This window comes from Cyprinus carpio, chromosome A4, assembly GCF_018340385.1.
Source record: "Cyprinus carpio isolate SPL01 chromosome A4, ASM1834038v1, whole genome shotgun sequence".
NCBI classification, from domain to species: Eukaryota; Metazoa; Chordata; class Actinopteri; order Cypriniformes; family Cyprinidae; genus Cyprinus; species Cyprinus carpio.
Window position 1 is genome coordinate 34,989,150 of NC_056575.1, and position 10,737 is coordinate 34,999,886.

Here is a 10,737-nt window from a genome sequence, read left to right on the forward strand (position 1 = left end):
TTAAACAGAGTGAGCTATATGAATTAACTGTAGTAGACGACGCCCAGTAGCCTACACGCCCCTCTGACTGTAACCGCTAACTTTATGTAGATAATTTGTATACGGTTTTTCACTCACCTTTTTTGGTGGACTTTTTCCTCGTTTTTGCTCTCCTCTCCGGTTCACAAATGGTTTCCCAGCATCCCTCAAAGACTTCCTTGCTCTGTCCTTCCATTCATTCATATTCGCTCTCCTTTTTTTGCCGACGTTTTGTCCGCGGCGGACTTGAAAGCAACCGGCGTCTCCATTTTTCGTTAGTGGACATAAACGGTTTTTCCGCGTGAGACTATTTTAAAATTTTAAATTCAGAGTTTTGGTCGCGCGAACACCCCCCAAAGTGATTCTGTATACAAAGTGGCACACATACAATGAAGTCACATGGTTATCTCAATTTTTTGTTTTTTTGGACTTATACGGTTGTTCGTCGCATGATCACAATTCCTCTCCTCTGTCTCTCCAAATCAGCATAGCGCTATTTTGGCAGATCTGAGTAGTGCACATGCGGCTCACGCTCTTCTGTGTCAGCCGCGCGCCACAAGGATACGTTTTTTTACTTGTATTTATGCTTTGTTTTTTTTTGTTTTGTTTTTTTTTATTTTTTTTTATTGCAAGACAAAAGAAATACAAATACAAAATAGCACTGCATTGACATACAATGACACAAAAAAAGGAAGAAAAAAAAAAGGAAAATCATTCTTTCAGTATAATATCACCATAAGCCTTAATAAACTTGTTATTCTTATTATCAATTGGTTTAAGAGATTTGAAAATGAGTAAAGACATCAAATCTTCTATATTCTACCTCATCTTCTTTACTGGGATTATTCTTCTGCTTTAATAGACCTAACCTGTGAATAAACTCAAATTCTTTATTATTTTTATCTCTTTTAATTTGTTTACCTCTATTAACAGCAAAGTCCCTAACTTTAAATTTTAAGAACTCCCAACTAAAGCAAGGGTCACCTTCAATTTTACTAAACATAGTTTTAGCTAGATGAGTAACATAATCATTAAAAGGAGCATCTTCCAATAGACAATTAAATTTCCAGTAACATCTTGTGCTACTTGGTTTTCTATATTGCTTAAGGTCCAAATTAATTAACATATGATCAGTAAATGGGGCAAACTGATGATTAACAGAAATACATCTTTCAAAATAGAATGAGAAATAAGAAAGAGATCGATTCTAGCTTTAAGGGATCCATATTTGTTGGACCAGGTAAAACCACTACAACCACTGTTAAAGAAACGCCAAGCATCTACAACAGAAAGATTTTCACATAACCATAAAATAAGATTATTGTGTGCATTAGAGGTAGTTCTTGAAGGAAATCTATCTGGTACATCATCAGGAGTTTCATTAAAAACTCCAGCTATTATCAAATAAGCATTAATCAAACGACTTTGTATACTAATGAGTTTTACTCCCAAATCTTTGAACATAGATACATTGGAATTCCGTGAGTTGTACCCGTAAACATTACATAAAATGAATACCACATTTTCAGTTTTACATAATAAAATGATCCATCTACCCTCATCAGATAAATAACATTCTAAAATGTCATTCTAAATTTGTGCGTCAAAATTAGTGTACCAGCAGAACGGTTAGATCCATGACTCATAAAGTTTGAATTACCCCATTGTGATCTCCAAAAATTGGAGTCTGATTCACATGAATGACTTTCTTGAACAAAAACAAAATCTGCATTACTACGTTTACAATACAAAAATAAGGCTTTCCTTTTTGTGTGATCTCTTAAACCTCGAACATTGAGAGAGGCTAAGCTAAAAGAATAAAACTCAAAAGAATGCATAGCAAACAAATGAAGCAAAATGCAGTGCAACAATTCACAGCTAAACGGCTGGAAAACGCAACAGTCCTTGGCTAAGTTGACTTGAACTTCCTTAAACAGGGTAGAAGGTGATCAATCAGTAGTGTCTTCTACATAACGGCAAAGCAACATTAAAGTGCATTAAAGAACTCGAGGGAGTTTAGCAGTTCCTTAAATCCTCGCGAACACAGTTATCATCACTAAACGTTCAGTCTGAAGTTTATAAGGCCTCAATTTCCTGACCGTCGATGAACGCAAAAGGCCCAGAGAAAGATGCCTTCTTACCCTCCTCTCTTGCCTTTTTCATAGCAGGCCATAACTTTGCACGCGCAGCAGCATCTGCAGGGATCAATGCCTCTGAAATACGTAGGCGAGATTCTTTCAAGTATGCGTTGTCCTTCGCAGCCTTCCAAATGATGTCTCGGACTGATCTCGTTGAGAATCTTATGATTATGCTTCGATGACCACCATCCTGGTTCCGTTTCCCGACACGGTGCATTACGTAAAGTGCGTCGCTGAGCTTGCCACGGATGTCAGGAGCCACATGGTCAAGAATATTCAAAACAGTCAATTGCAGATTCTTATTCTTGGTTTCAGGAACCCCGTGCACCTTTAAACACCAACGACGACTGTACCGCTCAAGCTGCTCAATCCGTGATCGCACGTCCTTGTCTGAAGATTGGAGCTCTGTAATGTTTCTAGCAATTCTGCACATCTTTTCAGAGTGCTCATTAACATCAGAAACAAGCTTCTGCACCACCAAGGACAGGTTGTCAACGGCTTTCGTAGTAGCATCGGTCGAGTTCTCGATGGAGATGAGTTTCTGGAAAGTAGCATCTTGTTTAGAGGACAACTCTTGAATGGCATTCAAAATGTCAGCAAAATCACCGCTTTCATTCTTCTTTTTAGTTTTTTTAGAAGGAGGACTTTTTGCAGGAGATGCTGGAAAGGGTGTCGCCAAACAATGTTTCATATCACAAATCGCATCAACCGATGCAGGAGGGTCAGCTAGCACATCAAACCTATTGCTCAGGCCAACTGCAGAAATTAGTTCAACTTCGGCGCCAACATCGACATCCATAACTTTAGATAAACCGTGTCTCTTTCTTTCCATTAGAGGAAAAAAAACAACGCAACACAATGCAGTAACTTTCCTTCGAAGACAACAAAAAAAGTATAAAGATTTAAAGTCAACTGATTAATCACATTGCTATCACCACCGCCAGAACAGAAATTCACACGTCTATCCTCCATGACGCCATCTTGGCCCCCCCTACGCTTTGGTTTGAAAGACAATAGAGGTCAGGATCGTTACGTCACGTCGCAATGCATTGTGGGAATCGCGGTACGGAAGTAGATGTACTGTATAGTAGCGTATAGTAGGCAGTAGGTAACGTTGGTCATTTGGTCATTAATTTTGGTTATTTTTTGTAAACTGCTGTAATCGGTCTCATGATCGACAGGGCAAACCTTATCGGCATTACACCACAGGGAGCAATATCTTTAATTTCAAAAGGGTGGGGTGGTCACGTGAGTGACAAACAGGTGACAGAGGACTGTGGTATTCTTAATCATCAACTTGGTGCTGGCGAATCGTGGGTTTGACATTAGGAACAGCGTTGAACTTATGTGTGCTGAAGTGAAAACGCCTGTCTTCACATGAGGCCGCTGTCAGTTGGATGCAAAGGACGTGGAAGACACCATGAAGATAGCGCACCTTAGGGTTCATGTGGAGAGGGTAATTGGTTGTGTTCGCGGCAAGTACAGCATATTGAACGACACAATTCCACTAAGCATTGTGGTTCCCTGTGAAGGCGAAAACATGGTCTTACTAGACAAAATTGTGTGCGTGTGCTGTGCTCTGACTAATATGTGCCCCAGTGTTGTTATGAAACCATAATGTACTATTATTAATGTCATTGTTACTGTTATATTGTTGTTAGAAGTTTGGTGACTATATTATGGCAGTTGTTTAGATAATTCACAGTAACAGTATATTGTGCAACATGAAATTGATGTACATAGTTATGATGAGACATGTTGTGTATGGTGTGTGTCTCTCTCTCTCTCACATTACGTTTTCTCTAGTTTTTGTCCAGTAAGGGAGTCAGTTTAGTATCTGTATTTTTTGTTTAAAATTTTTCTTTTGACCCAATCCTGAACTTAATTTGCTTTTTGATATTTTTGTGCTGACTGTATTTACCAATTTGAACAACTTGTCTCAAAATAATAAAAGAAAAGAAAAAAGAAGTCAGGTGTGACCAATTTATTTATGTCATTCTCCTGGACCCTAGACCTGGGACGTAACGCACAATAAGAACATGTGTACAGAACATGGATTAGTAAACAATAAGAACAAGTGCAGAAGTGCAGAACATTTAAGTAAACAAATAAAAAATAAATAATATTAATAAAATGTATCACCAATCAGGCGAGGTCGACGTCACAACTGGAACGAACTTCAAAATAGGAAGTTAAGTGTCTTGTTTTGGTGAACGTTTGTCAATATTATACCGGATTACAGAACTACCGGACGAAAACAGTGGATTATTGCACGTATGATAGGTGAGTAATTACTCCTGAAGTGTAGGCAAGTAGACAAGCTTCATAGTTCGCAAAATCTGACAAGCGTGTGTGTGTCACCACTGATGCTTGGTTAACATTAACATTACCTTAGTGCGAACGATTGTTTTCTCCACGTTTAATTGTGTTCATAGGGATCGATTCTGCCTATAACCTCGATTTTTTTTAAGTAGCGTTGTTTGGCTTCATTATTAAGTTTGTCCGTATATGGTATAGCCAACTTTTTTTTGTCACGTTCCATAACTTTTTCTGGAGACCGGCTGGCTACGCTATTATCTTATTACAAATCGGCTTTGCGTTGCCTCTAAAATGGCCGTCGTTATCCACAATGCACCATTCCATAACGTCTACGCCGAGCTCTATAGTGCATCAGCGCAGTGAAGCTTTTACGGGTTTGGAACGACATTGGGGTAAGTAATTAATGACAAAATTTTACGGTGGAGTATCCCTTTAAGGTTTGGCAAGGACTTCCGCTGGCCAAAGAATTTAGACCTGCAGTCGAAAAAAAACGAAAAAACGGCTATAAGCAAAAATTGGACACAAATACCCTTGCACAATTAAACTAAATGTATTAGGGCTGTCGCGAATAAAGTGATAGAAAATGAAATGAAAAGGCAAGATTACAGCATTAAATTTATATCTGTTCATGCTGGGCATCAGATTTCTTTTTATGTGGTTTTTCAGCATTATAACCAATCACACATGATTATGTTGAGCTTATGAGTGCAATGGCCAATCAGAGGCATTTAGATTAGTCATAGCTGTTCGGTACATGCCTTTCCACTATCTCCGACAAACGTGCTTTACAAGAAGATATAACAGTCCAACTAATACCATCAAGATTGAGAAAAATCCATACAATAAAAGTAAGTCTTAAGAAGAGATTTAAGAGGATACCATGCTTACCTGCCTAAGATCCCTAGGCAGGGAGTTCCACAGCTTAGGGGCACAAACAGCAAAAGCGCGGTCACCTTTAGTGACAAGTCAAGATTTTGGAACCATAAATGGGCCCTACAGACGATCTCAAAATGTGATCAGGCTCATAAGGACTTAACAAATCACAAATATAGGCAGGAGCCTGACCCTTCAATGCTTTAAAAACAAGCAGTAAAATCTTAAAATCAATTCTACAACACAGGCCATCAATGAAGGGCAGCAAGAATGGGTTTAATGTGGTCACTTTTCTTAGTATGTTCTAAAAGCCAAGCAGCAGTGTTTTGAATCAGATGCAGTCTTTGGAGGTTTCGCATTTTAATACCAGAATAAAGTGCATTACAATAATCAAGTCTGCAGGAGATAAAAGCATGAATAACATTTTCTAAATCTGCAAAAGAAAGAAATGACTTAATCTTTGTTAGCTGCCTCAGTTGTGCAAAGCAAGACTGAATACAAGGCATTTGAATACAATTTAGACACATTTTTATTTTGACCAAATGGATTGATTTTACATATTTGTAACTTAAATATTTGTTTTTATTTTGCTTTATTTGTTTTTTATCTGTGCTCTATTTTCAACTGTAGTATTCGGCGAATTTTGAGGTTTGGATTGAGGATTGTCAGTTGCTTCAAGAAGCCTAAGTTGGGCCTGATGCTTTTCTTGCTTGGAATTTCAAACAAGACCTTCAAGCTCTTCTCCACAGCCACAGCATTCAGGATGTGGGTAATACCCATCCCTTTTAGTTTGGCTCAGTTTCTTGCTGTCTCTCTGCACAAGGACACAACAGTCTAGATTAGTCTTTCATTAAAGGGGATACACAATGTAAAATTATAAAAACAACTCTGACAGTGAGAGAAATATGACTGCTGTTTGATTCCTGTTCATACTGTATTATATGTCATATGTGGCAGTCAATGTGTTGTAGACTTACTCATTTCCAATGAAGACATTGGGCCAGACCTCAGTGACAGGTGTGCAGCCCAATGTATATTCATCCAGGCGATCCTGAAGTTGAATGACCCTTTGAGAGACATGACTTTCTAACACTGAAAGTTCTTTTGTCACCTGAGGTTCTGGTTTAGGTATGCTTGGACCTGGCTCACACAATGGTTCTGGAACAGGCTGTGCAACAGGGTCCTCTTCGTTTTTTTGTTTCATCTTTGTTGATCTGTTTTCTTAGCTGAAGTTTCCGCTGTGTTACGAGGTTTGAATTGAGGGTTATCAGCTGCTTCAAGAAGTCCCTGTTTGGCCTGATCCATCTCTTGTCTATGACGTGGTCAATGGCATCCTCCAACAACATTTCATGGTGGATCATCAGGTATGCCAGAAAAAATGTGGCAGAGCGGCTGACGCCATCCATGCAGTGCACTAACAACTTATCTGAGAAAAAAAGAAAAGAAAGACATTCAAAACAAATTCATCCAAACACAGTTTGTCAGGATGTGTAGGATAAATGATGGATGATAAATTGTGTATGTATGTCAGCTCTTACTTCCTGTGTTACTCAGGGCCTTGTGGATGAATTCTGAAGCTGGGAATAAGTCATTGCTGACGTCAAACCTGTGTTCAACCATTACAAGCACACCGCAGTAAGTGATGTTCATTTCTTGGTAATATTCCGCCTTTATATCGATCTTTCCTTGTAGATATTCCTTGTATGCCGCAGTGTTCAGGATGTGAGTAATACCCATCTCCTTCAGTTTGACTCGGTCCATTGCTGTCTCTCTGCACAAGAACACAACAGCCTAGATTAGTCTTTCATTAAATAGGATTTACAGTGAAGAATTAAAGAGCAGGTCAGATGGTATTTTAAAGTGTCCCAATATTGTATTGGAGTCCCCTACATCAGGTTTAAATGCATCTAAGGTCAGAAAACATTGTAATTTTCTCAGAATATACATTTAATATTAGAGTCATTTGCCAATGATTAGGAAATGATTCATTTCAAGCAAGTTCGGAGCAAGCCCCTCCCTTCCTCAAGCCTACTCTGCTCTGATTGGTCAGCTGGCCAAACCTGTTGTGATTGGCACAGAGATGAGTCCTTGAGCCAGTTAGCCAGCGCTACCATTGACAAAGCACCTTTACATAAAACAATAATACAGTCAATCCGTTCTTATAATGACATAAAATACAAAAAACACTTATGCAAGCGAATCGTGCCCACAGCTAAAGTTTAGCTGCTAAACTGTGAACACTAGGTGGATACGTTAGCCGAGTGCTAACGTGACTAACTGATTAAACAATACAGTTTGTAAACCAAAATATGTCTACTGTAATGTTTGAAGAACGACAGACAAAAGACGCTTGGTCTTAATCAGAACGCAGAACAGTTGTATCACAGGAGCACCAGCCGAAATCACTCATCTCTCCCGCATTAACCCTGTAACTGCCAGTGCAGCACAATAAACAGCAGTTTCACAATTATTATAAAGTCCTGTGTGCTACACTACATTCTTATTATTAAACAAAGTAATTTGAACAACGTCAGTCTACAATAATCAATATATTCTTAGGTTCACTGCGAATTTTTAGAACTACTTCAGTAAGACAGTAATATCGTGCTTTACCTGGAAACCTAAAGCTGCACTAGGTATACATCACATATTGGCACAACAAAATTATATTTTGAGCACTCAATTGAAAATGTACACCTAATGTATCAATCGTACTACTTACAGGTCGTGGCTCAGAGAGCTTGTTAGTCCAAATCAAGAAGATTAGAAGCCAATGAAGATAAAAGCCCAGATTAGAGAAGCAGTTCTTGATAAAATGACAAGCACACAACAAAAAGGTTTGAATTGTACTTCTGTGGTATCCTTGAACACCGGGTCTTCTCAACATGATGTAAACGCACTAATAGCAAAAGTGCTTGTGGGCAGATCAGACTCTGTTCGTATTTCGCGGGCAGGCGGGGATTATGCAAATGTGTTCACAGTGACGTACAGGCAAACAGACAAAAGAGTCGAACTTATAACGACTCGTTACGGTGATTCAGAACCGACTCTCTCTTTTGAGAGACAATATCTTTATCTATCATGCACTTTTTTGGATTAACAACTTTGCAGATTGGATTTAAGGATAGCTACGTTATAAACTGTAAAAGAGAGAGATTTTTCAAAAACCCATCTGACCTGCTCTTTAAAAAACAATATGAAAGAAATGTGTTGACGTACTCATTTCCAATGAAGACACTGGGCCACACCTCGGTGACAGGTGTCCATTGCACTCTACATTTGCACATGCGACGCTCCAGTTGGAAAATGTTTAAAGGGAAATTGTTATGTAACATTGACGGCTCTGTTGTCACTTGAGTTTCTGTTTTCACTTGAGGTTCAGGACCATTTGGACCTGCGACACACAACTGTTCTTCATCAACCAGATCCACTTCAGCTTCTGCTTCAGGATCTGGGACACACGATGGCTCTGGATCAGGCTGCGCTGGGATCCCAACAGGCTCCACTCTGTTTTTCTGGAAGGATTTTTTCACAGCCTTCCATCTTCTTTGGAAAAATGCACAGATTTTGCTGTTCTTCCTCACTTATTTTCAGATAAAAGAAGAAAAGCAAATAATAAGCTATTAGAAACACCTCTAACAACAGATGAAACATATATACACTACACATATTTCAAATTGTACCACATTTTTGTTTGCATCTCACTGTAGTAATGTATTTCAAATGGTCTGTTGACATTCACCTGTTGGGCTTGCCTTCTTATTTGTTGCAGGAGAAATATTCATGCCACCCTGATCATTTCCATTATCTGAGATGGTGCTACTGATGTCAGCCTTCAGGTGCACATCTCTCTTTTGTGTGGACTCTGTTGTCACTTGAGGTTTAGGACCACTTGGGCCTGCAACACACAATTGCTCTGCATCAACCAGATCCACTTGAAGTTTTGGTTGAGGACCTGGTACACACGATGGCTCTGGAACAGGCTGTGCTGAGATCCCAGTAGGCTGCACGCTGTTTTTCTGAAAGGGTTTTTTCGTCAAGTCTTCCATGTTCTTCGGAAGAATGCAGAGAGGTCTTGTTGTTCTTCCTCACTTTAGTATCTTCCGATAAAAGAAGAAAACAAATAATAAGCTATTAGAAACACCTCTAACCACAGATTAAACATGAATAATTAGTCTAACTTGTAAGATTGTGCTAATTGTGCTAATGTTGTGCTGACTGAATACATATTGAGTACATCCAGTTGTTATTAGTGGATAATACACACATATATATAAACTACACATATTCCACAGTTTACCACATTTCAAATGGTCTGTTGACATTCACCTATTGGGCTTGCCTTCTCATTGGTTGCAGGAGAAATATTCATGCCACCCTGATCATTTCCATTCTCTGAGATGGTGCTGCTGATGTCAGCCTTCAGGTGCACATCTCTCTTTTGTGTGGACATGATGTCTGATGTACTCTATAGTACTGTCAGATATTGTTGTCAAACTGTATCTGATATTATCAGATGTACAGTTGTCAAACTTTTTCTGATACACACTGTAAGACAACAGATAATGTGTATAAACTGTTTTTCTAAACACTGAATATAGCTGAATATAACACTGAACACTAGCTGTATAGTCTGGCGTCTGTACACAGTATTCGTGGACTTTCGCTTAGACTCGCGGCTTTGTTCTTTGCTCTATGACTCCCTCGCCTCGGCTCGATTATCACTGAACCTGGAATGAAAACAAAAAATAACAACTTCATTCAACAATTAGGCCTTGAGATCTAAGAACCATATAAGTCCATATTTTCACTTTTGAATAATAAATTTTTTTTTAATTTGGACTCTGGAATATTATATTACTTTTTTTTTTTACTTAGCATACGTACTAACAATGAACAATACATAGGCCTACTTATAGTACAGAAAATAAACGCCAGTACAAACAAACCGCATATTGGCCTCTTACAATAAACAATACATACAAACAATAAACAGTAATACACTGTAAACAATAAGATATTTACAATACAGACATACATCATCTTCATTCCATGCTGGTTCCATATGCTAGTTTACTATATATAATGCCTTCCTTTTTTGGTTCTAAATAAAATAAATAAATACCTATATATCTTATTATACAACATAAGATAAGGCATACAAGATAAGCTACAACTACTTTTATGGATTAATTTCACACAATATACACAATATAATCCACCTACCTCTGCACATGACCTACACATACCAGGCTACTTTTCACATTCTAATGTCCCATAAAATGCTTTCTTGGGCCTCCGCTTGGCATGTAGTAGGCTAGCATTTTCATAAGGTCAATGTGCTTCCCTTCTTGATGGGCAGAGGGTCCTCGTGAAGCAACGCAGCATA

General features: G+C 38.6%; 1 protein-coding gene across 1 annotated transcript; it reads right to left on the reverse strand.

The window, feature by feature from the left end:
* Positions 1-5,771: 5,771 nt before the first annotated feature.
* Positions 5,772-9,397, reverse strand: LOC109062407 (serine/threonine/tyrosine-interacting-like protein 2). Its single transcript, XM_042747014.1, has 5 exons — positions 9,091-9,397; positions 8,568-8,931; positions 6,887-7,119; positions 6,326-6,774; positions 5,772-6,162 (listed from the first exon to the last, which is right to left on the reverse strand). The coding sequence occupies exons 1-4, from the start codon at positions 9,395-9,397 to the stop codon at positions 6,494-6,496; spliced, it is 1,185 nt and encodes a 394-aa protein (XP_042602948.1). The 3' UTR covers positions 5,772-6,162; positions 6,326-6,493.
* Positions 9,398-10,737: the final 1,340 nt, after the last annotated feature.